General features: G+C 36.2%; 3 protein-coding genes across 14 annotated transcripts; 2 read left to right on the top strand and 1 right to left on the bottom strand.

Moving 5' to 3' along the window:
- The first annotated feature begins 514 nt into the window (after window positions 1-514).
- On the top strand, window positions 515-18429 carry LOC6033950. 8 transcript variants are annotated; one of them, XR_005277575.1, is made up of 8 exons: window positions 515-713; window positions 991-1110; window positions 1169-1402; window positions 1463-2363; window positions 2464-2642; window positions 16181-16235; window positions 16692-16976; window positions 17269-18429. XR_005277575.1 is itself a non-coding variant. In XM_038256338.1 (4 exons), exons 2-4 carry the CDS (start codon window positions 16223-16225, stop codon window positions 17301-17303), a joined length of 333 nt encoding a protein of 110 aa, XP_038112266.1. In that variant the 5' UTR covers window positions 15251-15395; window positions 16181-16222; the 3' UTR covers window positions 17304-18429. The 8 variants fall into 8 exon arrangements, 3 of the variants coding, with proteins under 3 accessions (XP_038112266.1, XP_038112277.1, XP_038112274.1); XR_005277570.1 differs by having other exon boundaries at window positions 519-713; window positions 2461-2642; XR_005277574.1 differs by lacking the exons at window positions 16181-16235; window positions 16692-16976; window positions 17269-18429 and adding exons at window positions 3337-3597; window positions 4532-4735 and having other exon boundaries at window positions 519-713; window positions 2461-2642.
- On the bottom strand, window positions 9012-11570 carry LOC6033951 (cellular tumor antigen p53). 4 transcript variants are annotated; one of them, XM_038256297.1, is made up of 6 exons: window positions 11424-11570; window positions 11077-11248; window positions 10892-11004; window positions 10658-10834; window positions 9763-10600; window positions 9012-9708 (listed from the first exon to the last, which is right to left on the bottom strand). In XM_038256297.1, exons 3-6 carry the CDS (start codon window positions 10934-10936, stop codon window positions 9680-9682), a joined length of 1089 nt encoding a protein of 362 aa, XP_038112225.1. In that variant the 5' UTR covers window positions 10937-11004; window positions 11077-11248; window positions 11424-11570; the 3' UTR covers window positions 9012-9679. The 4 variants fall into 4 exon arrangements, with proteins under 4 accessions (XP_038112225.1, XP_038112231.1, XP_038112239.1 ...); XM_038256303.1 differs by having other exon boundaries at window positions 11103-11248; XM_038256311.1 differs by having other exon boundaries at window positions 11077-11269; window positions 11424-11534.
- A 6107-nt stretch (window positions 18430-24536) lies between the features above and the next one.
- LOC6033952 (cellular tumor antigen p53) lies at window positions 24537-27092 on the top strand. Of its 2 annotated transcripts, none has more exons than XM_038248672.1 (5): window positions 24537-24772; window positions 25423-25521; window positions 25591-25627; window positions 25682-26798; window positions 26872-27092. In XM_038248672.1, the coding sequence occupies exons 2-5, from the start codon at window positions 25481-25483 to the stop codon at window positions 26916-26918; spliced, it is 1242 nt and encodes a 413-aa protein (XP_038104600.1). In that variant the 5' UTR covers window positions 24537-24772; window positions 25423-25480; the 3' UTR covers window positions 26919-27092. The 2 variants fall into 2 exon arrangements, with proteins under 2 accessions (XP_038104600.1, XP_038104598.1); XM_038248670.1 differs by having other exon boundaries at window positions 25420-25521.
- The last annotated feature ends 37 nt before the right edge of the window (window positions 27093-27129 follow it).

Below are 27129 nucleotides of genomic sequence, written 5' to 3'. Positions count from 1 at the left end.
GTTTGGCCTTGTTTGACAGCTACATTGTCCTTAGTTTTCTGTGGGAGAGAAAAGTAGGCGAATACTTTATGAAAATCATACCTGTCAAAATTCTTAGCCTCCAAATTTTGTCGCGAGTTGCTTTTCTCCTCTAAGGAATCAAAGAAACTATCGTTTCCAAGCAACTCTATACTGTTGATGTATCCGAAAATCTTGTTTAAATATCAGCAAACTGCAAAAGTGACAAGAATAGGCCGAAAAGCTTAGTGTGACGAAAATGGGTATATATTTTCTATGATAAACTCTTTGTTTTCAAACTCAACCAACGGAGTGCCAACTAAAAAGTGTCAAACCACCGGAGGTGTAATGAATTTCTGTCGAGAAATTAAAAGCGACAGAATTTGCGTAGGTACAACGTGAAGTTAAACTTTCTGAAGTAACTTCACAGCAACCGGACAGAAAGTTTAACTGCATGTTGATGAATTGCAAGGTTCGATACAGAGGTTTTAAGTGAGACAAAATTCACCTGGCAGCCCTGCCATAAAACGCTTGAGTAGGCAATAAAAAAAGAAAATATAAGCAAACGATAATAAGTGAAGCTTTTGGTGGAGGAAAATCGGACTTTTTTGTATGATTATCGAAAAACATGTTGATCAAACCATCCTTTGGTTGTAGCTCTAAATTGAAAATACTTGCATTGTCCAAGTTATATGATCAGCTGATTTTTGCGTAAGGTAAGGTCACGTGCAGTCGGAAGGCAACTTCAGGACTAATCTCTGAGAACGAACTCAATACTCACATGTGTTACCAATGTGGTAATGGCATTTGATCAGTTTTTGTTTTTTTTCCCCATTTCTTATGGTGGTCTTTCTACCACTCGAATCCGGTAGTCTATTATTAAGACAAAACTCGAATGACTCGATAGATAATATTTTAGTATTAGAGAATGCAAATATATAACACCCAAAAAATTGTGGTTGGTGTAATAATTAATAGAGTTATTTTTTACAGGACGGCTGTATAAAATCTGAGGAAAAATGAAAACCACGACAACTACAGCAAAAAACTGGCTACAAGACGTTAAGTGTTTGATTGCTAATCAAAGATTATCGATATATTTCAATAACAAGAGTAAACCTAATTCTTTGTATGGCGCGATCATAGCAAAATAAGTTTTTTTTTGTTTCAGAAACACTGTTGAAATTAATCTACTCCAAAACAAAACGAAGCTGGATTGAAAAAAATAATTTATTTTGTTACAAAGAAAATATCAATTACTTTTGATTGTGACAAGATAACATATAGGATTAGAGAGTTTTAAGCTTTAAACTAACATTAACCTTAAGGTAAAATGGCTGAACAGGAAAGATCACCATTGTTAACGCAACAGGACCCAATGCTCGCCAGTTCCTCGTCTAAAGAGGTACGTAATTTACATACAACAGTGTAGGTACTTCAAAATTAAGATCTCCTCTCTTTTTAGGACCAGTCCCTGGAAGCGTCGCATGAGAACAAACACCCGCTTGAATCCGATACAGCCTTATTGCTTGAAGAGTTTTCTGAGAAATCTGTTAAATTTAAGGTAAAATTAGATATAACCGGTAAAGGTGACTCCTATGAAATTTCAGACGTACTAAACCGAATATACACGAGTACGGATCGATCGATAACGTTTGACATAGTTTATAAGCCTGAGCATGGCTCCAATCTAAGCGTAAGAATCATGCTTGTCGGGTCGAATCTTTTAAACCATCCGTTGGCGCGTTGCTCTTACCATCGCAAAGGAGACAACACGACGTTCAAAGATCACGTGGTTCGTCACAAGGATGCCTCGGCAGAATACGTCGGAACGGCCACCGGAATGCTCTACCCGGAACGTCTGGCCATTCTTGTTCCGCTAGATCAGTCCGGTCTGAAAAGCATTTCCTTAGATTTCGTGTGTCTCAACTCATGCCACAAAATTCGCAAGCTCAAACTAGCTCTGGTGTTCACCTTGGAAGATCAGGACGACAAAAAAATCGTAGGCCGTCAAATATTTCATCTACAAGTTTCGAAAAACTTCAAACGAGACATGGAAGTGGCCGAAAAAGGTCCACCTTCAAAACGTCCTGCGACCGAACTGCCAGACGATACCGCATCTCCGAACAAGCAATCGCATCGAGAGCAATCAACCTCAGCTCAACCTTCGTCGTCCAGGATTCCAGCAGCACGCAGCACGGAAGAGCGGCCAGATTCCATCGCGATGAATTTAAATTTGCCACACAGTGCTGCGCAAGAGTTTCTACAATACTCTAGGCAATTTTTCGAAGCAAAATTATACCGAGCTAACGAGCAAGAAAAAAGCGAACTCCTTCCCTGTCTGGACAACATCTGTAAGGTTTTAGGTACGTTATGTGGGAAAATTTAAATAAAACTAATCTCTCCTTTTTTTTTCTTTTTTTTTTTTTTTGCACCAAACAATTAATTTTTGTTCTTTTTTAGAAGCCCTTCCAGATTTGAAATCGGAGGGAAAAAAGGATGAGCACTAAAATGTAACAGACCTCAGGGCCCGAGGAACACCACCAGAAATCATGATGAGTTGAGTTTTTCTTCAGTTACACGCAAAACGGACATTAGGTATAAATGCCTAAATTTTAGGTATAATCGAACCTGACTGCAATAAGGTATTTATTTACTAAAAGAGTTTTAGTACGAGAGTTCCTATATTTTAGGTATAATTGTAGAACCAAAATACCTTAATTTTAGTATTCTGGAAAAGTGAGGGAACCAAAATTACTAATATTTAGGTGTAATCCAAGATGGCGGGCCATGATTATTCCTTATTTCTAGGTATAAACACCTAAATTTGAGGTATTTTCTGGAAATGTGAGGGATCCAAATTACTGATATTTAGGTATAATCCAAGATGGCGGACCATGATTATTCCTTATTTATAGGTATAAATACTTAAATTTGAGGTATTTTCTGGACAAGTGAGGGATCCAAAATTACTATAGTGTAACTCGCCTTCACACAAATCCGTCGTTCCTGGTTTTCACCGAAACAAGGTTGCCAGGTTTCCAGATAAATCTGGGATTTTTAAAGTGTCAGCCAGAATAAAGCTTCAGTGCTAGATATTGGCAGATTTTGTCCATTTTGTACAACTTTTTGATTAAAATGAAATATTTTGAAAAGTATTATAATGTGTTTTCTTAAATAAAAAGTATATTCTACCTTTTTTAGGCCTTAAAAACAGTTAAATCATCTGAATTCTACAAACTTTTAAATTTATTTATATCATCCCCCATCTACACCATTGAGATTTGTTAGACTTTCGTCTGCCAGTTTTTTCTAGATTTTTGATCGTTACTTTGCCAGATTTTCCAAATTTTGACCTGGTAACCCTGCACCGGAAGCAGAGCAGCTTGTCACCGAGTTTCGGCAGAGGACAAAAACAAAGGCCAGCATGGAGCGGCCGTGGCTGACTGGTTGCGGTGTTTGCCTTGTAAACGAATGGTCCTGGCTTCGATGCCCATATGCTCCCAACGAGAAAGTTAAGGAAATATATTAAATTCTTCAAACTTGAACGAAAAATCAAAATTGCTCGAGTCGGGGTTCGTTCCCTCGTCCCTTGTAAAGGTAGGCAAAAATTCTAACCACTATGCCATCGCGGCTTGGTGTTACTACTATATAACTATATACGTGCTGGGTCTTTGTCCACTTGACAAGGGTTCGGAAGTTATATACTAGAGTGTAACAAAAATGACTTTTTGGCGGGCATTCAGGGCTTTGTTCCGGTGGGCATACTGAGCCTAAATCCCAAATATGAGCTTGATTGGACGTAACAGGAGCTGGCGCTCCGCCCTTCAATTTTAAATGGGATTTAACCCGTAAAAAAAGATTTTTTCAAAAATGTCACTTTTTGAGGCATTTTGGCCACTAATGCGTTTACCAAAAACATCACTGGCGTGTAGTCCAGATCGGAGCTCGGTACAGACCTTCAAAGTTTGGCATTTTTTCGAAAAATCGGCCCCGGCAAAAAAGATATGCGTCGCGCCTCGCGACGCCCGAGACGCCATTTGATTTTGCTGGGCCGATTTTTCGAAAAAATGCCAAACTTTGAAGGTCTGTACCGAGCTCCAGGATGCTCCAAACTTCAATGTTATATATACCAAAAGATGTGCAAGGATCTGGCCTACACGCCAGTGATGTTTTTGGTAAACGCATTAGTGGCCAAAATGCCTCTAAAAGTGACATTTTTGAAAAAATCTTTTTTTACGGGTTAAATCCCATTTAAAATTGAAGGGCGGAGGGCCAGCTCCTGTTACGTCCAATCAAGCTCATATTTGGGATTTAGGCTCAGTATGCCCACCGGAACAAATCCCTGAATGCCCGCCAAAAAGTCATTTTTGTTACATCCTAATATATACGACCTTAAAGCTTCTCATGACGTTTTTCACGAAAAATCTGGCAATAAATATATTAGCAGACGCTAAACAATATTATTTACGTGTGGTTTTTGAAAAGGTTCTATCAAATACATACATAAGTATTTTTTCCAATTTTTTTGCAGGTTTTTACTATCTTTTGCATAGGTTTCTCCACATTTTACAATTATTAGATCAAAATATCACAAAGTTCTACATGACCATTCAAGGAATACAATACAATACACTCAACTAGGGGAACTATACCCTTTCTCAGCCTATTTCTATAATCGGCCTATCAGCACTTTGATCATGAATTACAGCTTTCATAAAGTGTTTTTGACTGTTCCAAAGTAATAAATAGCTCAAATTAAATTGAGCAAGCAACTCTCCATTATCAGGGTGACCACTCAAATTCTATTTTCAAATTCCCGACTTTTTTCCAGACTTTTCCAGAATGCTAAAAAAATATGCATTTCTTATTTAAAGAATGATTTCAAACAAAAAACTTTCTATAAGAAAAGTCAATATTAACCACCGAAAAAAAAATCTCAATTAATTTTTAAAAAACCCAAATGTAGGTATTTTTTGTAAATACAGAAACTAAATAACAAATAAAGAAAACTTAAAAAATGTAATTTCATTATTATGATTCAGAGTAGAAACACAAACAATTAGTCTTTGAAAAAATAATCAAAAGTTCAACAATACTTATAACTTCCATGTTATTTTTAAATTGGCAAACGTATAGTTTTTGATATTTTTGTTTAACTTCATAATCATTTTAAATCAAAGAATGATTTAAACATAATTGCTGTTATTATTCATTAAAATAATCTAGAAAAATTTCAAAGAATTAATAAAAGAAAATGTTGCCAAGTTCCCTTTTTAATTTTGTAATTTTTGATATTGATTTTTTTAATCAATGTTAATGTATCGGTATAATATGCAGTATTTAACTGTTTTTTTTCTTCAATGAAAATTCAGTTTGATATGATTTTATGTTTTCCCACTTATTTTAAGTAAAATGTTTGAAGAGACAATTTTTTAAACAACTAAGCAATAACTCAAAATTTCTTGGATTATTTTTTTGCAATTTCAATATTTTCTTAATGTTTCCAAAACATAAAAAAGTTTTTCAATTTTGAATTTTATTCGATATTTAAGTTTTCCGCAAACTGAAAATCAAGCTTTATCTATGGTAGGTTATTTACCCATACTCACAAAAAAAGTTCAAGGGCAACATTTGGAAAAAAAACATATTTTAAATTACTTAATGAATTTAGTTAAACAATTACAAATATTGACCCGAAAAAAATTTGCCAAACTCAAGTTTAAATATTCAATTATGTGACAAAATGAAATAGAATAATTATAAGCTGGCCATTAGGCTCTATTTTTATATTAGTTTTTCATTAACTTTACCTCTTGTTTTATGAACAAAAATTAATAGCGATCATTTGATTAATAAAAAAAGACTCCAATATTTCTAAAGATTTTGAATGTCTTAAACAGCTTTTTCATACTCAAATATATTGAAATAGTGAAAAGAACCTTAAATTTAAAGTAAGTTACTAGAGCAGAAATGAGTGAATTCAATTTGAAAATTGTACAAAATATTACAAAATTATTCAAGAGTTAAAAAATTATTTTTAAACAAGTATGCTCAGAATTCCCGACTTTTCCCGACTTTTTGACAAAAAATCATAAATTCCCGACTTTTTCCCGATTTTTGGCGGATTTTGGCGAATTCCCGACTTTTTCCCGACTTTCCCGATTTCCCGACTTGAGTGGCCACCCTGTCCATTGTTGATACATCTGAAATGTTGATTTAATAGCGGAAAACGGCAAAAGCAGGGTGACCACTCAAATTCTATTTTCAAATTCCCGACTTTTTTCCAGACTTTTCCAGAATGCTAAAAAAATATGCATTTCTTATTTAAAGAATGATTTCAAACAAAAAACTTTCTATAAGAAAAGTCAATATTAACCACCGAAAAAAAAATCTCAATTAATTTTTAAAAAACCCAAATGTAGGTATTTTTTGTAAATACAGAAACTAAATAACAAATAAAGAAAACTTAAAAAATGTAATTTCATTATTATGATTCAGAGTAGAAACACAAACAATTAGTCTTTGAAAAAATAATCAAAAGTTCAACAATACTTATAACTTCCATGTTATTTTTTAAATTGGCAAACGTATAGTTTTTGATATTTTTGTTTAACTTCATAATCATTTTAAATCAAAGAATGATTTAAACATAATTGCTGTTATTATTCATTAAAATAATCTAGAAAAATTTCAAAGAATTAATAAAAGAAAATGTTGCCAAGTTCCCTTTTTAATTTTGTAATTTTTGATATTGATTTTTTAATCAATGTTAATGTATCGGTATAATATGCAGTATTTAACTGTTTTTTTTCTTCAATGAAAATTCAGTTTGATATGATTTTATGTTTTCCCACTTATTTTAAGTAAAATGTTTGAAGAGACAATTTTTTAAACAACTAAGCAATAACTCAAAATTTCTTGGATTATTTTTTTGCAATTTCAATATTTTCTTAATGTTTCCAAAACATAAAAAAGTTTTTCAATTTTGAATTTTATTCGATATTTAAGTTTTCCGCAAACTGAAAATCAAGCTTTATCTATGGTAGGTTATTTACCCATACTCACAAAAAAAGTTCAAGGGCAACATTTGGAAAAAAAACATATTTTAAATTACTTAATGAATTTAGTTAAACAATTACAAATATTGACCCGAAAAAAATTTGCCAAACTCAAGTTTAAATATTCAATTATGTGACAAAATGAAATAGAATAATTATAAGCTGGCCATTAGGCTCTATTTTTATATTAGTTTTTCATTAACTTTACCTCTTGTTTTATGAACAAAAATTAATAGCGATCATTTGATTAATAAAAAAAGACTCCAATATTTCTAAAGATTTTGAATGTCTTAAACAGCTTTTTCATACTCAAATATATTGAAATAGTGAAAAGAACCTTAAATTTAAAGTAAGTTACTAGAGCAGAAATGAGTGAATTCAATTTGAAAATTGTACAAAATATTACAAAATTATTCAAGAGTTAAAAAAATTATTTTTAAACAAGTATGCTCAGAATTCCCGACTTTTCCCGACTTTTTGACAAAAAATCATAAATTCCCGACTTTTTCCCGATTTTTGGCGGATTTTGGCGAATTCCCGACTTTTTCCCGACTTTCCCGATTTCCCGACTTGAGTGGCCACCCTGGGCAAAAGTGATTAGAATTGGTCGAACGGCTTAGAGTGATTAAAATGAGTATATTTCCCCTACAAATGAAATAGATTCACTTTCCTTGAAACAAAATAAATGACGTTTGATTCTTGCGCTTTCAGAATGCTTGTTAAATTTCCGTCGAAGCTGCTTTAAACTAGTTTTCGTTGAACACCAATGTGCTGCTAAGCCATCATTAGGTGCTCAATGGAATTAAATGCTGTACCCCTGGTTCAGATCTGAGAAAAAAATGTAAATCTTTTTAAAGAATAAAAATATACTGAAAAAAGTTTGAATTTTTGTACAACAAAATGTTTTTTTTTTTTTTGCTACGCTAGGGTTACATTAGATTAGATTAGAAATGTAAGGCCGTAATCATAAGAAAATAATTTTCCAAAACCTTTTTGTTATTAAGTTATGGAATATATTTTTTGATGACGTCTACAATTTTTTTTCGATATAATTCGTGGTTAAATAAACAAAAACTTATGATAATAAAACATTTATTTTTCAAATGTTAATTTTATCGGACTCGAGTAAATTAGAAGTGGCATTTACCATATACCGTAAAACGGGATGACTTTGATAGGTTTGGTATTTTTCCGCAAAATGAAGAGTACAATTAAAATACGTACGGAATTGTTTGGAATCATACTGACTGCGGTAGAGAAGTATTCAAAGTACCTTAAAAACAACTTTTTATAAAATTTTGAAAACTTTAAAAAGTTAGTTAAAAATATTGATGAAAGTCATTATTTTAAACTGCTCAAAGTGTCATGATTTTCTCAATGAACATGATTTAGAATCGGAAAACGGAATTCATTTTCGGATTCTTCGGGTAATTTTCCACTACGAGAAAGGTAAATAAGTTTTTAAATAATAAATAATATGTGTTTTTTAAACACGATTAAAAAAAATCTCCAAATTTATACGCAATTTCAGTTAAACAAATTTTATTTAAAATGTGAAAACTTTTGATTTGTGCTTCGAATTCAGTATAAAATACAATATAAATCAATAATTTTATAAACAAAACCAGTTTTAACAAATTTCACGCCAAATTTCGCCATTTTAACAATTTTACCTAAAATTTAAATGTATATTGTTAAAAAGTTTATAAACTTAGTAAACTAAATATAAACATTGATTTTTTTTTCTTAAAAACAATATCAGCTTCTTGGTACATTTAACGTACAAATAAAGTTTGAACATATTAAATATGATTTTAACAAGAATAACTATGACTATCAAAGTCACCCCGGAAACACTAAACACTATTGAAAAAAACTTTTTTTTTTCCAAAATAGTACATGGACTTTGTGTGGTCTACCCCAGTACATCTTTTAAAAATAATAATCTTGAGAAAAACCTTACCTGTTGGAAAATATTCCAAAAAACAAATTGAAATCCTATCAAAGTCACCCCAGTTTACGGTAATAGAAATATGACTATAAATTCTAACACCGTTGCAAACATTTGTTCAATACGTACTTTAAAAACAAATAAAATCAGACAAAAATCAAAACACTGTTGGAACCTGTGATGCTTGATGCGATACAGGCTAATGTGCACGCTAACGACAGACTACACAAGTTTGTCTGACGGAAATCTGCCCGGCTAATGCACAGCTCAATTAGGTTTTACGCCGTGACGTCATTTGACAGCTCATGTCCATAAAGCGCACACGCACCCACATTTTAACGGAGACACACGTGGCGAAAATAGAAACAGTGCAAGCGAGCTGTCAAAATCCTAACCTCTAAACCAAGGTCGAGGAACAAAAACATGAAAATAGAATTGCAACGGCCATAGAATTATGTTAAAACTAGAAATTATCACAAACTTATATTAGTTTTCAAATGGCAAACCGATTCAACTGGTAGGGGCACATTGACAGGTGCCGTGCTCGCTTGAATTTCATGGTATACCCTTTTGATAATTTTCCGCAATGTGCTGAACGCTGCAGGTTCTGCAGCACTCTAAAGGCAGCTACTCCACTTGGCATGTTTTTCGATGCTCATTTTGCTTGGTTTCATTGGTCTTTTGGTTGTTCCATGTCGGCTGAAAAAAGATTATTGTTAAGCTACTTCTTACGATTAAACCCAGCAAACCCACAAGCTAGCAGTCTGATCTTCTTGAGGCACGGCATCAGTTCCTGCTCGGTTGATGCATCAGCTCCGTACAGTTTAGCCGCAAAAAACTGCTCAGCGTACTTGAGAAAGTCCGTGGCGGCACTGCGTGGTAGGTTGAGATTAAGGTCTACAGACAGCGGATCCTTGCTTGAGCTTCCCGCGACAGGAGCTGCCGACACTGAGTTCGGCGCTTGCTTGCGCTTCTGACTGGTATCGCCAGTTCGCTTCACGGCCGCCTTCTCGGCCGTTTCCATGTCCCGTTTGAAGTTTTTCGAAATCTGAATGGGAATGATTTCCCGTCCCAGGAGCTGACCGCCGACGGGGTCTTCAAGGGTGAACACCAGCGCAGTGGACACTTTTTTAATTTTGTAACACGAGCTCAGGCATTTGAACTCGAGAGTTATGTTCTTCCTGCATGAATCGCCCATGGCGATTTTCAATGCAAGTCGGTCCCGGAAAGTTTCTCCTTCGGGCATTCCAATGTACTCCGCGGACCCATCTCTCCGTACTACAACATGATTCTTGTTCGCGGTAGTGTCATTTTTGGTGTGATAGGCGCACCGGGACAAGGGTTGGAATGGTGCATTTGCACATACCATCATAACCCGGATAATAGGAAGGATTGTCGAGTAGGAGTTGAACGACGCCTCAAACGTGCAGTGTTTTTCTATGCTCGTGTAAATTTTGTTCAATACATTCGAGTACGTGTACGATTCATTTCTTCCCGTCTCAGCGATCTTTACTTTGAAATTAAATTCGGTTGATGTAAATTCCTCCACTGATACCTGAAAGTTTACGTCGTATGAAGGTTCTTCAAGGTCCTGAAAAGTTAAATCCTTTGTTTAAATTTTGTACTTTTATGACACCAGTCTGTTTACCTCCAACTTTGGCTCCAGATCCGCCTGATTCGACTGTAGCAGTTCAGCAGATTCGACCTCTACATAGGTCCCAAGTACTTGGACGGTCTGGGTTCCATCTAGAAACGATGCAGTCTGCTCCGATGCAGGATCAAACCCGTTAACGTAACTTAATATATTAAACTCATCGGATAACAGCTGAAAAATCGGGGGAAAAAATCAAGTCAGGCACGGGAAACTGCGACTTCAGCGTACCTGCGAATCCATCGGAATTTGAACACTTTGCCCATTGATGTCCATCTCTACCGTTTGGAAGTAGTCTTCGGCACCGTTGAATGACAAATTTTCTACCAAACTCGGTATGCTTTCTGCAATAAGATCAAGCATCGTTAGAGTTTTCCAAAATTATCACAAGATGCGTAATAAATGTTCAACATTACAGTTTGGTGCATCTGAAGACACTCACGCGGTGTTTCCACTTGTTTGTTCGAGTTTCATCATTCAACTGAGCGCACCTTACTCTGGGCGAACGCTTTAGCCACTCGTTTCAACGCGTATCAACCGGTGGCCATGCATTTAGCATTCCGATGCCGGTGAGCTATTTTGTTCTACCTATATAGGAAACCGAGCAAGCTTAGTACAAGAGAGCACACGGGCATCATTATCACGATCGCCTCGAAACGTCGTTGAACTGTTCATTGGAGCACAGACATTCGAGCAGTTTTTTGCTTTGTACCACTCGAATCCGGTATTCCATTGCTTGCCATGGCAACTTTGATTTACTTACCTTTTATTTGTTAAAACTAAACTTATTTCATCACCAGCTTGGCACAAAACAACCCAACACACTAGAATGTTTACATCCTCTGTTGACAGCAGTGTTGCCAAACTTTTGCAAGCACCGAATCTCAAAAGGACTGCCGAAAGATTTGCAGCATTATTCCGTCGTTCACAGAAAGCAGCAATCGAGCTGTCAAATCGCAACATAGAGTTAAACCACTGACGAACTGACGTGCCACCAGGAACAAATTGGTCGATAATTTTTGACCGCACACTGCTTCTTTTTCTTTCTACTGTTCTCTTCTTCGGCGATTGTCAGAATTCGAGTTTGACGTTTTGTCACATCAGCTGTTTTCTTGCTGTGAAGAATTCTGGAACAACATGTGTAAATGGCGGATAAGAGTTGGAATGGAAATGTTACGAAAAGTCTAAAAGATAGCCTAATTTGGAAGTTTAACGAAATTTCTTGCCTCATTTCACCTTAAATAATGCAAGATTAGCAAAATATTCATCGTTTTGTTCAGAATTTGCAAAAGTTTCCAGGCTTCAATATGTTCTCCCCCATTTTCATTTGTTGTTCCTGAAAGTTTCTCAGCAAGTGCAGCTGCGCATCTGTCAAATCGTCTGTTTGACAATCGCTGATCGCTGAGGGTGAGTGAGAAGGAAGATAGGAAAGTGCGGTCAAGTTTGGATTCGGGGTGGCACGTCAGTTCGTCAGTGGTTAAACTTTCTGTGCAGTTGCTGTGAAGCTTACACAAGCTTTTCAAAAAAAATAACTCCATGTTGCACGCACACACTCTCACTATTAATTTCTCGATAGGTTTATTCCCGTACCTGCAGAATTCAGCAATTCTGCACAAAATTGCTAGCAATGCGTTCCCGCCCAATCCCGACGTTCTAGCAGGATTCTAGCAGAGTTCTCACAGAGCTTGATATTCGTACAAGATTCTAGCACAAATGTTCCACAATTTTAGCAGGATTCTGGCAGAATTAACTCTGCTAGAATATTCCGTGACTGGGCGTACTTTTCTGCAACAAAAACAATTCTTACAGAATAAGTATACATAGAAAATACTTATTCTATGTTAGAACTCTGCCATAATTCTGTAAGATTATTGCCGTCATTCTCTAAGAATATATGAAAAAAAACTCTAAGAATTCCGGCTCGAATGTAATCACCTGGTTTTATAAGAATCCTGTCAGATTATACTGACAGAACCGACACCGACAGTTTTTTCGGTTAGAATCCTGCTAAAATTTTGTTAGAAAGTGTCATTTTGATTCTGGTTCAAAATTTGACAGTTTTTTTTTTTCACAAAACCAAAGAGCAACTCTCTACGAAATCGGCCGATTTCGACCATTTTTATTTTTTGATTTGGCTCAAACTTTGTGGGGGCCTTCTCTTTGATCGAATAAGCTATGTTGTGTCATTGGTTCACCCATACAATTTTGGCAGCTGTCCATACAAAAACGGTACGTACACCCAAAGGAAAAATATATCGCAAAATCTGCAACATTGGATTTGCTGCAGAAAATGTTATATTTTATAACATTTTTTGCAGCAACCCCGTAGATCATTTTTGCCCGCGTGTAAAAATTTCAGCGATCTGCAGTTCTCACCAACACATATAAAGCTGCCCCGTCCCCGAGCAACACTCCAAAGAGAAGCATATGTTGGTGCTCTTTCACTCACTTTTCATCAAGCGTCCATGGCGCGGTGGTAGCGTGTCGGATCAATAACCAAAAAGTTGGTGGTTCAAGCCTCGTTCTGCCAAGTGTTTTTTTTTTTGTGAAATACAACCAAAAAGCCGTCGGTATTGTCGATAATTGTCGGTAACGGGCAAAAATGTCATACTCCTATATCGCAAAAAATGCATGAGGACAGATTTCATGCAGATTCTGATATACTTTCATGCCGCCATGCATCACAATCATGCGACTGCCAGTTGGGTGTACATATTCAAACAGCTGTAACTTTTGAGTGAATTTTCTGATCAATTTGGTGTCTTGGGCAAAGTTGTAGGTGTTGTTGAGGACTATTGAGAAAAAAATTGGCACACGGAAAAAAAAATTGCAGATTTTTTTAATCAACGTTTTTTTTACAAAAACTCAATTTCCCAAAAAAAAGTATTTTTTGATTTTCGAGATTTTCTGATATGTTTAAGGAAACAAAAATCCGCAACTTTTGAGCCATTGAGAAACATGGTCAAAAAATCTGCCGCCGAGTTATGATTTTTTGAAAAAATAGCAATTTTTGGAAAAAATTGAAATTTCTTCTTTTCGAAAAAAAAAATTGTAAACTTTTAAATCAAGACTAACATTTCAAAAGGGCCAAAAATTGTATATTACTCCCATTTAAAATGCTAGTCTTGATTTATTTATTTTTTCAAAATAGTTTTTTTTCGAAGAGATCGGAAAATTTCACGAATGTTTCATGTTTTAACATTGAAAATCGGACCACTAGCTGCTGAGATATTGGCATTAGAAAATGGTGGGTTGTTTAGGTGAAACTTAGAAAACTACAATTTTAGTGTTTCTTTCCTTAAAGTATCTGTATCTCAGCAACCGGAGGTCCAATCTTCAATGTATCTTACACAATTTATAGATTTTTTTTTTGAACATTTAAAAAAAAATATTTTAAGCAATGGTCACTCATGGTCACTATTTTTAGAAATCGAAAAACTGCAAATATTTCGCTAAAATCAAACTTTCGGTGGCAATATCTTGAAAACAGAGCCCTTTATCAAAAAATCTGTAGAGTACTTTTCGATTGAAAATTCAATTTTACATTAAAAATTACGTCAATTTTTTTTTCAAATCAAGTTTTAGTGACAAGTTAAATTAAAAATCATCAAAATTTATTTACAGTTTACATATTTTTTTAATTGTAGTCCTTATCCAATCGATCAAAAAAATCCTTCAAAAGATACAGATTTTTTAATTTTCATACATCATTTTTGTATGGACAGCTGCCAAATTTCTTTGAGCATACCGAAAGCACCAAAAAAGTTTCAGCAGGATTAAAAAATACAAAAATTAAAATTAAAAAAACGATCGATTTCGTAGAGAACTGCTCTTATATGGAGTGTAGGGAGGTTTGCAATGGTTTTGGAAAATAGTGTGTGGGAGGTACCGTCAACTGGGGCGAATTGGGACAGCAGTTTTTACCATGTTAGAGCACAACATTTTGATTTTTCTGGTTGGTTTTCGATAGAACAGACTCAGACCAACAAAATGTGTACCTCCATTTTCAATTTAAAAACCATTAAGTGCTCTAAACACTGCTGTCCCTATTCAGACTGTAGTCTCGATTCGCCCCAGATGACGGTATTACTCTGGTTACGTTCAGCCAAAAAGTTGTTTTTCTCCAAAATTGTTGTAACGAAAAGCTGTCTATCGACAGCTTTCCGTCAAAAATTGACGACATCGCTTTTTTTTTCTGGCGGCTCAAACTTAAAAGCAAATTAGTTAATAATATAAATTTAACCCAAAAAATCGCTAATACCTACCTAAGAACCAAATTTATTGTATGCACCAAATGTATCGGCTGATAGAACATAATATTTTCTTCAACTTACAATGCTAAAAATGGGACGAAAAAAAAAACTCAGCTGTTCTTGTTGGCGGTATGCTTCAGACTGATTCACCCTCCCAGATATTACGAGTTCAGACAGGCAACCTCCGTATCTCCCAGTGAATATGCGCTAGCATTCGTGTCAGTATTCCGTAGTAACAGTTCAATAGGGCGAATCTGCGTTTGTAAACAAGCAGTCTATCCCCCTCTTACTTGACGTGAACTGTCACTTGAGCGAAAGGGATAGACTGCTTGTTTACAAATACAGATTCGCCCTATTGAAATGTAACTACGGTATTGGTGTTTGTGCTGACATCAGAAGTGTTTCAGTTTTAGTCTGCATCTGACTGTTTCTGCGCTTAATCATACTTGCAGGGATATTTCGGTTAAAAAATAAATCATCAGGTAAGCTACTGTTCTGTTATTGTTATGAAAATGTGTATGAAGTAATTACTATTCTATAAACTATGGTTTGTCAACGCTTTGACTTTAAAGTCATTCAATAATTTTAAATAAAACTTGGTACGTGGATTAAACTGTGAATTGATACAGATTTTTTTTTATAGATGTTCAATCATAGCCGTGAAATAGCTTGAAATTTAAAGTTTCGGCACACCATGTCGTTAATACTTATTCGTGTACAGTATAAAAATTTTTAATAAACGCGAACTAACTTATGAAACACCAAAAAAAGCCAAGATTGAACCACGCGTTGCCACAGGTTTCAACGCGTAAAACTGTAAATGAACTCGAAAGTGAAGACTCAGTTCACTCTATTCATCGCAAGGATGTATAGATGAACACTCATTTAACGGCGAAAACAGTCTTCTTTATTATTCCTTAAAGCTGTTATGTTACAAGGCATATTTTTACATACACACTGAAAAGTCATAGTTGTTTTTTTTTAAAGAAAAATCAGTTTTTGTGAATTGTGAAAAAGCGTTCACGTTTCTTCAAAAACGTATCATGGAGTTCGAACACTTTGTTGATGGTTCCGATTTCCACGAACGTTTGTTCACGATTTTCGGAAAAGAGCTTTGTGACGTTTCGCGTACGCATCCTGGGGCACCATCTGATTTTGCAAACCGGACGATAATTTAACCTGCGAGGATTTGGCTCAAGTTTCGGTCAACGCTAGTGCATTTCTAGTAAATGTTTGTAATCTTTTCAAATAACTCTGTTGTTTTCAGATTACGGGAACAAAAGAGCTATACTTGCCAACCAGCGTAATTATGAGCAGCGGAGGTAAGTAGACTCACCACATTTATCCGAGCAATGGTCAAATCTAGAGTTTTTTTTCTAATATTGGCAATTTTGGCTAATTTTTAAACTATGGAGGGGGTCCTAAATTTTAGCTTAAATTGTTCACATCGATAAAGCTTATTTTTCTGAGTACAATAACCCTTTATACTACCACAAAGGGTTTGGGATGGACTTTTAAACCAATTTTGAAAACTCAACTTCGCGATCTATTTTTTTGTGTCTTACTTGACAGTTCTTTTCTTCGGGGCCATAGTTGATCCATCGTAAAATGTTGCCTTGCCAATTGTTTTTATTTTTTTTTTTTTCATTGAACTCAAAAAAGTGATCCAAAACGGTTTCATTGCTTGTGTTTTTACCGTACTACATTAAAAATTTACAGAGGCTTTAGGACCCTGGTGAAGCGTGTTTTAAATTAAATTTTAACCTTGTTTTATTCAGCCAATCCAAAAAAAGACGCATCGTTAGACCCTCCTGTTCCGGTGAATGAAATGGGAAAAGTTAACCTTAACAAGTCGACTCCAGCGGTCGCGAACCAAGGTTCTCAACCTCAGCCGTCCGGATCGGAACGGATCGAAATCCAGCTTCGCATTCCCGACCAACACATGGCGAAGCAGATTATGGACAAAACCATCGCACTGTTGCAGAAAACTGCAGACGAAACTGCGGATCCGAATGAAAAAGAGCAGGCACTGCAGTGCATTCAACTCATTCGACGAGACAATCGTAAATATCTTCTTTTTTTGTTGATCTCAAGTAGATGTCAGAATTACAATGTCCAGTTAAGAAGCTATTACACTGTGGCAAACAAACTCATGCTGTTTCGTGTTTAACAGTTTACCTGGCATGCTTGTTGTTGTTTGTCTGTTAGCCGTTTAGTGTAATAGCTCCTCTACAGATTTACCAAAGTATGCCTGTTGAACTGACTGGGTACTGTCAATCAAAGCAAGCTGAAAAAAAAATGGCATACGCGATAAATCCAGCGCTTACGCGTCCTTTTACTTTACCTTTCTTTCAGCCCAACTTGCTGCCCTTGGCAAGCCTGGCTTCTAAAGCAGAAGCTAAAGGGGAAAGCAGATTTCATGAGTTTCTTAAAGGTGCAAAATTTACGTCAAAATATCACAGCATGAAAAGTATCCAATGTGCCCTTCGACGCTAGGCATGATCTCACTGATTGATCTGGTATCAGCATGAGTCAGCTTTTGTTTTAGCTAACGTTTTGCTGATTTTCATATGGTATTTGTTTTTGATGAAGTTTTTCATCGCTTAACTCACATCTCTTCTGAATTCAGCTTAATGTTAAGAAAGAAGCTATTTTGGTCCCCTGCAAAACTTATTTTGATCTCACAAGTTTCAATGGCCAGTTGCAGCGCAATTGCAAATTTGAACATACATCATGTTATTTCTTGACTTTTCAAGGAAACTAAAGTAGCTGGTGTGGTTTGGAAATGCCATTCGAAAGCTGCAACTCATTGAATAGAGTCAAAACAGGTTTTGCGGCTCTAGACATAAAAAATGGACTTCTTTTAAAAGAAAACTGTCAAAAAAAATGTTGAATCATCCGAAACTGATGGAGGCTTACAGCTCGATTGACAGTTTAGGCCCCATACCTAAAAATTTCGTTTATTTGGCACAAAACAAGAATATTAAGGAATTATTGGGCATGGAATTTGTAGATTGTAGGTTGTTGAGAGAATGTTCAAATATTGCAAATTATTTTTGTTTACTCATGTCACGTCTCAGGAAGATCAACTCAAACTCCCCGTTTTGGTAATCTATGAACAGACTCGTTTTTTTTCTGGCAATCCGGCTCGATATTTCTCACCAGGATTTTTTACATAACCAGACAAAAACAAGCTAGAATCCAATGTCAACTGAGCTAAACAAGGCCCATCGCACTAGGATATATTCGGGTCGATAAGCGTTATCATGCCTTGCGTGGAAGGTGTTTGAAGTAACATATAAACAATAACAATTACGATCCTATAAAAAAAAACCTTAGGGAACGTTCAAATATTGCGTCCTTTATAGTAAAAAGGGGGTGCTACTAAAAGAGTACGTGACAAGGACGCAATATTTAAAGGTACCGTAAGGTTGGTTCACATAAATTTGGTATACATTAAAGTTCTGTACAAAACATAAACAATTCTAATCAATAAAATCGTGAAAACTGTTAAAATATATGTGGTTTTAGTTGATGAAAGAAATAAGTAAACCAGGTTGTGTGATGAATAATTAATTAAAAGTTTCTGTTATTCATGAAGGGTGTTAAATTTTAAAAATGTTGCTTTTAATTACTTTACTCTTTATAATCCCAACGATGACGAATTGGCAATTTTAGAGTAGGCGGTATACACTGAATTTTAACAGTTGATCAAAAAATTCCAGAATAGAGCATTAAGGGACCATCCATAAACCACGTGGACACTTTTTTGGAAATTTAGTAACTAGTCCTTAACCTGCCAAACATACTATAATTTCCCCTTTTTTGAATGGCGGGCCAAATGTGAAAAATTGTTTGCTTGAAAAAAATAAATTACGTTAGGTGTCATCCATAAAGTATGTCACGCTCAAAGGGGGGGGAGGTGTCTAAGCTGACATTGCATGCAATTTTTATAGGAAAAGCGAGGGGAGAGGTGGGGTAAATTTTTGCTGATTTTAGCGTGTCGTACTTTAGGGATGAAGCCTTATTACAATTAATTAAACTGAAAAAAATTTCAGCTGAATTGTTTTTTTTTTTTTTTTTGAAGGTATCTCAGTGTAAAATAAGTTTTAGGCCATGCCAATAAGGGAGCGTTATTCTATTACGTAACGCAGTGGGGGGAGGGGGGTCGAAGGCCGTGTTACGCTCCATACATTTTTTTTTTCAAATTTGCATGGAAATTTTTTTACGAGGGGGGAGAGAGGGTCTAAAAATCCATTTTTTGCGTAACATAACAAAAGAACCTAAGAGAATGGTGCTTTATAACTTTTAAATAAGTGTGGAATACCTACGTATTTGCTATTTTTACGGTGCTCTACTTTAGTCAGCCTTTTTTTGTACTCATTTCCTTAAATTCTTGAAATTTTGATTTTTTTTAGCGAAGTCAATTGAGGTTTAGCGATCGCTAAAAAATGGCAAAAATAAAATCTGCAAAACGTCTTCTTTAAATCGCTAAGGGCATCTCCAGCGCTAGTGGCGAACATTGCAGCAAATCAAATTTGCACCCGTCGTCAACCACGTCGCGTCGCGGTAGCAAATTTGCTCTCAGTTCTTCGGGATTTCACTTTGCTACCCGGTATTCAGCCTGTTTGCACCGCATCAAATAGAATTATGCACGAAAAGACGAATCAAGCAGGGAAAAAAATTAAAATAACAAAAAATCCAAAAATTAAGATATTGACAGATTTTGCCAGATTTTTTATTGTATGACCATTTTGAACAACTCTTTGATTGAAATGAACGAATTTAATTGAAGAATGTGTTTTTCATAACAAAACAACTAAACCATTTGAATTCAATAAACTGTTATATTGATTCATATCCTCCCTTCCCTTCACAATTCAGAATTGTCAGATTTTCGTCTGCCAGATTTTTCCAGATTTTTCCAGATTTTTTATCGATACTTGGCCAGATTTTTCAAATTTTGGCCTGGGTACCCCAGTCTAGAAGATTTTTAAATGTCTGCTTTGGTTGGTATGAGCAAACATGAACAAAATTCAAAAAAATCAGAAATTCAAAAATTTGAAAAATCATAAATTTTAAATTTGAAAATCAAAAAAATCCATGATTTAAAAATTCAAATTTAAAGGAAGCTAAATTAAAAAAAAAATGATTAGATTTCTAAATAAGGTTTTGCAAATTGATAGGTTTTATATTTGTTTTAAGTTTTTGAAGATTTATTTTTAATTTTGTCTCCTTTTTTCACATAATTGATTTTGTCTCCTTTTGAATTCTGGTTTTATTTTTATTTAAAAGTAATTTCTTCATTTTTTTGTTATTTTCTTTATAAAAAAATAAAAAAAAATCAATATGGCCGTTTTTTAAAGAAATCTTCAAAATTTTAATGAAAATAGAGGTCAAATCAACTTAAAACAATCTAAAACGCATTTTCCTGCATTTATAATCGTATTAAGCATGTTTGGGCTGGATTGAAAGTTTTTTGAATTTTTATAAAATTCCAATGTACAGCACCGCAAAAAAAAATATTTTTTGCAAAAAAATAAATTTTCGTCAATACTTAGGGATTTTGGAAACTAATGATTGCAAAACAACTGGGCAGGTGTAAAATGCATTTTTAAATACTTTGTTCATTCAAATATTGAAACCATGGCTCGTAAATTCAATGTTTAAACTTTTTTATTTTTTTGCACCCCAGCGCTGCAGATGCCCTAATAACTCGTCAAAATTAACTCGGATCTATCTCTTAAAACTTTCCAAAATCTAATTTTTTTCTTGTCCCCCTGATCAAGAACCACTTTACATTACCTTTCAAAATGGGTCCGCGGACCATAAAACATCACCCCTGCCTTATGCAATGATAAAATCTGGATTTTTTTTAAAGGTCCAATAAACCAAATTTTCAGTTTTTGCTTTTTGGGTGTTTTTAAATACCCCTACTTAAGGCGTTTTCAAAAACCCCCAAAAAGCAAAAACTGGAAATTTGGTTTATTGGAACTTTAAAAAAAAACTCCAGAAATAAGCCTGAAGTTAGTTTCAGATTTATTCCCAGATTTATGTTTTTGGTTGGAGAACTCAATGAAAGCACAGTGAACTTGACAGTGACGAACCCGAAAACATACTTGGGGAAATTCTCGTATGTTTGGCAAGTTAAGCTCTCGCTCCTAACTCCATCCAATTTGCTGATTTTCACTATTAAAACAACTAATTTTGCTAAACTTTTGATAGAAACTTGCTCGCTCACTTCTTATTGAGCTATTTATCACTCGATTTCAGTTGAAAACGCTCACGGGATTGAAACTCGTCTGAAAAACCTGTATCATTTTTTCCTTCAAAACGGTGGCGCCGCGTGGTGGTAGCGGCCCTGTTTATTACACTGTGAAATTACCCATGGCTAATCCAAGGAACCGTCAAATTCATTATAAGTTATTTTCGCAATTCGCAATTTTTTTTTCAGTGTAAGAACGGGCCTTGACCGATCTTATGCACTAGGTTCCCGACGAACACGCACTGCCCTTACACCTACATCTCACCCTTGCTCTGAGTCAGTACGAGCAGCACGCTAGAACACGCTTTGAGTGTTCGTGCCAGGCATGCACACCTTCTTTTCCGGTTACGCATTTTAACTCGGCCGGGGTGGTACATTAAGTAGGGTTTGATGTAAGTATAAGCGCCTAACCATTTATAGTGTGCCTATCAACTTTCATTAAAGCAAAAACTGTTTTATTTTAGTTTGAATTCAAAAACTTATTGTTATTTACTGTGTTTTGTTTTCTCCTGAAATCTTCCCTATTGTTGAGTCTGTTTATCTGTTGCTATGTCTTTTGTCGCGGTGTTTTGTTACAATTTTTGGTCCTAAGCATGTTGTAAAAGTTTACCAAAAATACAATAATAATATTTGTGTTAATCCTTTAACCGCTTTAACCATTCCATAAATTGAGTAAGGGCTCAAACCTCACTTGTTTGAAAAAAGGGTGAAGATTGAAAACAATTGACAGTAAAAGAGAATTTATTTTATAAAAATCAAGTATCAATAGTAAGAGAATGATGAGCGTCAATAGTAAGAGAATGATGAGCGTATTTTGAAGAATAAAAATGAGAAGCTAGATGTATTAGATGTAAAATTAGACAAAAGTTAATAAATAGAGATACAAAACAAGCTTAGATTATAGTAATGATAATTTATAGGACAGATAAAGAATTATTCAAATAAATAAATTCGCAATAAAATCAAAAAAGATTAGGCGAATGATAAATAGACTTGATATTACTAGTACATTAAGGAAAAAAGTATATAAAAAACAAAACTAAGTTTGTTACAGCAGCATCAATTGATAGAAAAGAGTGGAAAAGCTTTGAGAGATAAGAGAATCAAAAGTTAGTAAAATTAAAATCAAATGTTGGATATTAAATAGAAGAATCAGTGAAGAATTGGGAATCAGAAGAGCAAAATAAAAGTAGGAGATAGGTGGTAACTGAGAATGAAGAGAAGAGAAACCCCATTGTGCGATGTTTCAGGTACATCCACAGCAGTTGACTCAACATACTGCGAATCAAAACAATACCGTCTACAATCACAAATTACTTCCCTTTCCCACATTGTTGCGCCCCTTTCTTTTAGCCGTCTCGACTCTGACCCGCGGTGGTCAAAGGTTTACGATCCGTTTCCACAGGCCACCAGCTAGGTCATCATGAAAACCAAGCCAACGTGGAGGTAAGAAAATAGGACACTCGCAAGGAACCAGAGCTATACTGTTCTGATCAAGATAATTCGGATGATCTAACAGAACTACGGATGTAGTTAGTTACGCTCCTTCCAGGATGTTCCTTACGTGGACGTCAACCGAAGAGCAGGCAATAAGGTCAGTGCCATTGCATGCTCTTAGGTATCAATCCTTGGCCTGCAAATTCATTATAAGTTATTTTGACAAGAAAATCATGCATACTTTTTAAAGAATGCTTTTGCCAATCTTGATTAAGCTGCTAAGATGGTCAGTTATTTGTTGAATACCTAATTGGGTACTAAAGCCCTATGTCAATTTTTATGTACAACGGTAAAAAACACGATTAAAAACCATTTCTGATCACTTTTTTTCATTTTAATGCAAAATTTTTTTTTGACTAGACAACATTTTTTCAATGGATCAACTATGGTCCCCTTGGAACGAGCTGTCAAGTAGGAGCTTTTCTGTCAAGAAGGACCGCGAGGTTAATTTTTCAAAATTGATTTAAAAATCCATTTTCAACTCTTTGTGGTCGTACAAAGAGTCATTGTACTCAGAAAAATAAGCTTTATCGCTGTAAACAATAATATCAGCAATCTAAGCTCCATTTTAGGACCCAATTCAAAACCAGCACCCTGTAAAAAAAAGCTCGTTGGAACTTTCAAATCCCAGCTAAATTAAATCAATTGGCTAGTTATATAATCCTGAAAAAAGCAACTGAAATCGGTTAGTAATCGTCGAACTGAAGTCACATTCACGTTTGTTTTTCGTGGTTTCAAATTCCAAACTAAGAGTTATAGTACTTCCCAGTTAGTTGAATTCGAATGCTGGATAGGATTCCTTTTATGATTCGAATAGAATTTTGTTTCAGAATTCGAATTAAACTGACTGGGTTATTCAGCCGTTTTTTTTAAGAGCGTCATTACCACATTTCAAGGTATTGATGTAGACAATGAAAACTTACGCAAATCTCACACTGTCCTCGATCATTGTTGATTTAGATCGTAGTGGAATAAAGGAAAGGTGAAGAGAAAATCTTCATCTTTATTCCACTTTATTAATATCTAAATCAACAATGTCGAATAGCTTAATGTGAGTTTACATTTTTAACGAGTCTTTTGAAATCGCTCCGAAATGTTCAATTACAAAACTGTAGTCCCAATTACAACCATTCATTCAATCATTTATCCATTCATTCCTTTTTCTACAATTCATTCATTCATGCTCAACACATTCACACTGATTCAACGTGTTTAAACGCGTTGTCACATATTTTCATCAATATGGTGCAGAAAAGATTCATGCATTCGCATCCATAACAAATTTTCCTTTTCATGCAATTGAAGTTTTGATTTTTTTACAAATGATTCACGATTTATATATTTTTGAACACTAATAAAAACAGGATTGACGATTCTATTTTACAGAAAAAAAAATCAGTGAAGGCAAAAATCTAGCATTCAACGGGGCATTTGACCACAAGATCCACTGTTATTACTTCTTTTAATTACAAAAAGCAGACTCGGCCCTAACCAGGTCCCAGTACCGAAAAGGACCATATAAAAATAATTTAATGAAAAAAACGGGGCATTTGACTTACCCTTTAAAACTCTGACAGTTAACTCAATCTGCAAACTGTTGCTTCTTTAAACACATGCTTTCACACGGCAGTACAAAATAAAATTCAGTCTTTCACTAGTACAATCTAACCTTCTAGTGAACCAAACCGGCTCCGAAATCCTGACAAACATCACACACACACAAACAAACCAATCCCACGACAGCAAAATCCACCCCAGCCCTACTGTCAAAAGTTTCGCCCGAAATTCATTCACGCAGTCCCGCCTCAATCTGGCAACACTACACCGAAAACATCGCAAACCAAACACTTGAGCCCACCTGTCATCGGCTCGCTACGTCAGTCGCCCGTCGTCCGTCGATTTGTGCAGTCTGGCCGAGCCGAGTGGTGAAATACTTTACCGGGCGCCATTTTGCTCACTTGGAAGCGTTGGAGGCAGCCGCTTGTTTGTGCGTCCAGGGAAGAAGTTATTGTCGGAAATCGGTGTTTAAAAAGTGTAGTTGTGAATAGTACTGTATTGTGGTTGAAAAGGTTCAGCATCCGAATTCAACGCAAACTAGTAAGTGAAGATAGGCTAAACAAAATTTAAAAAAAAATATGCCAAAGTTTTGATAGGATTCCGAATGTTCCGGGAGAACAGCAAACGTTTAAAATCATCATTATCTCAATGACTATCGTCAGTTTTACAATACGTACTGGAAGTACGGCTATTTCGATTAGAACAGTGTATGGTCTTTTAAATTTTCACCGGGTGATGACTCATTAGTGCAAACTTCAAAAATTTAAACTTCAAATTCCATCGCACGAAAAACTTAAAAGCAGTATGTTCATAGCTGTTTGCATGAAATTCACAAATTCATTTAATAACTCGCTATACCTAAGGTTTATTAAGGCTAGAATGATAAAAAAAAAACAACATTCTACCCGTAATCAGCCGGCGACTTTGTTCCGCCACGCTAAAAAAGCCCCCTCTTTCCAAAACTCCAAACCCAAACAAAAATCAGCCGCGAGAGGCCTGCTTCATTCGTGTTCAAACATGTTTTGCTTCGAAAAGAGGGAACATCGCGCTTTAAAACTTCACCCCGCTGTCACACAGTTGCAATGCAGCGGTTTGTTTTGATACATTGCCGGATCGTAGGAGGCTCGCGACGCGCGATGTGTATTGCGTCATACTTTAATGTCACTTTTGTTTGTTTCTTCTTGCAGCAGGCGACGGCGGCAGTGACGACGAACCTTTTTGGCGATTTTGAAGGGATTTTGCGGAAAAATGGTAGATTCTCAGGATTTGAACGTCGCTTATGAGGAGGAGTGAGTTTTAAGTTGAAATTTAGTGTTTCTGCAGATGCTAATTTATGATGTTTTTTTTCTAAACTTTAGGGTCAATAGCGACGAGGAGATGTTCCCGGACGGATCGGTAGGTTTAGCGTTCCAGATTTCTCAACCAAAGCTAACGGAACTCCCCTTCCAGCAACCGCAGTACGGTGAGCTGAAGGACTTGGACAGCCAGACCATGCAGCTGTTCAACAGTCAGACCTACGCGGATGACGCAAATCGAATATTGAAGTTGGAGGATTTTGCTGGAGCTTCGCAAGAGATAGAGCTGGCCAGCTCGCTTAAAGGCTTCGAGAATCTAGCTCCAGGTGAATCAGTTGAGCTGGACGTGTACGCGTCACACATTGATCCACCAACGTCCACTACGTTGCATCACTTGAAGCAATTTCCATCGCTGGAGGTCATGGTGCAGCCGTGGATCAACTTCCGGGTGAATCTACCGAGTGACGCTAGTGACAAAACGAGCTGGATGTACTCGGACAAGCTGCAGAAGCTGTTTGTGAAAATGGGCAATACCTGCACGTTCAACGTGCAGCTGATGGCGTCTCCGGAAGTTACGACGGTGGTCCGAGCCATGGTGGTTTGCTCTTCGCCAGAGGATCAACATCACCCGGTGTCGCGGTGCGACAATCATCGGTGCAGCGATAACCAGGATATCCCTGACGACATTAAAATGCACGTAATACGTTGCAAAAACGAACAAGTCAGCTACGTTGGTACCAAAGACGGAAAGGTGTTCGAGGAACGGCTTGCCATTCTGGTCCCGATGGAACACACAAATCGTGCCGGCATCACGCTGGAGTTTGTCTGCCAGAACTCGTGCCGGAACATCAATCGCCGTGCCACTGCGCTGGTTTTCACACTGGAAGATCAAACTGGCCGGATTCTCGGACGTCAGATGTTCCAAATCAAAATCTGCACCAACATCAAGCGTGACAAGCTAAACGAGGAGAACGCCGTGAAGGAGGAAGCGACGAGCCGGAAACGGAAAGCCGAGCGCCCGTATGAGGTCAAGAAGGGAAAGAAACTCATGCGTCAGAGCTCGCTCGTCCAGGTCAAGGACGAGTTCGGAGGTCCACGGCGGTGCGAGATCGACCCGGTCGTAGTGCAGGTTACCCTTCCGAACCGGCGGATGGCCAAACGGATGCTGGAAAACGCAATCGGCCAGGTATCGACCGCCATCGTGCGGTCTTCGGTGGACTCCGAGCGCAACCAGCTGATGCAGTACGTTCACGACATTCGGCGGAACAAATGTAAGCTCGAGGATGACGCAACTGAGTGGGATTCGGAGTAATAATTTGTGATTTTTTTTTTTTTGGTTTCCAGCTTCGTTCGGGTTTCCCAACAGCCAAAGCAGCGTGGATAGCGATTAGGGAGAGCATGACAAAAACCATCTATATTTACAAAGTTATCTGTTAGCACTACTTAGTAGATTTAAGTAAAAAGTGTATTTATAAGTTTGTATTATTACCTGATCTAAACAAAGTTATTTTAAAAAAGAACAAAACCATTTAAAACAAATATAAAGCAAAATTTTAACTAAAAGACATAATCAGGGAATTTCTTTCAAAATGATGACAATCG

Source organism: Culex quinquefasciatus, chromosome 1 (assembly GCF_015732765.1).
Source record: "Culex quinquefasciatus strain JHB chromosome 1, VPISU_Cqui_1.0_pri_paternal, whole genome shotgun sequence".
Classification (NCBI taxonomy): domain Eukaryota; kingdom Metazoa; phylum Arthropoda; class Insecta; order Diptera; family Culicidae; genus Culex; species Culex quinquefasciatus.
The sequence above is the reverse complement of the archived record's forward strand: the minus strand, read 5'-3'. Positions and strand labels throughout refer to the sequence as shown.

What these genes read in the sequence shown, in the direction of transcription:
- LOC6033952 (XM_038248672.1), top strand. Translation starts at nt 25,481, where the DNA reads ATGGTAGATTCTCAGGATTTGAACGTCGCTTATGAGGAGGA. An exon ending in AACGTCGCTTATGAGGAGGA is followed by an intron (nt 25,522 to 25,590) that starts GTGAGTTTTAAG and finishes TCTAAACTTTAG; the next exon opens with GGTCAATAGCGACGAGGAGA. An exon ending in CGACATTCGGCGGAACAAAT is followed by an intron (nt 26,799 to 26,871) that starts GTAAGCTCGAGG and finishes TTTGGTTTCCAG; the next exon opens with CTTCGTTCGGGTTTCCCAAC.
- LOC6033951 (XM_038256297.1), bottom strand. Translation starts at nt 10,936, where the DNA reads ATGGACATCAATGGGCAAAGTGTTCAAATTCCGATGGATTCGCAG. An exon ending in ATCTGGAGCCAAAGTTGGAG is followed by an intron (nt 10,601 to 10,657) that starts GTAAACAGACTG and finishes TTAACTTTTCAG; the next exon opens with GACCTTGAAGAACCTTCATA. An exon ending in GAAGATCAGACTGCTAGCTT is followed by an intron (nt 9,709 to 9,762) that starts GTGGGTTTGCTG and finishes ATCTTTTTTCAG; the next exon opens with CCGACATGGAACAACCAAAA.
- LOC6033950 (XM_038256338.1), top strand. An exon ending in ACTCATTCGACGAGACAATC is followed by an intron (nt 16,977 to 17,268) that starts GTAAATATCTTC and finishes CCTTTCTTTCAG; the next exon opens with CCCAACTTGCTGCCCTTGGC.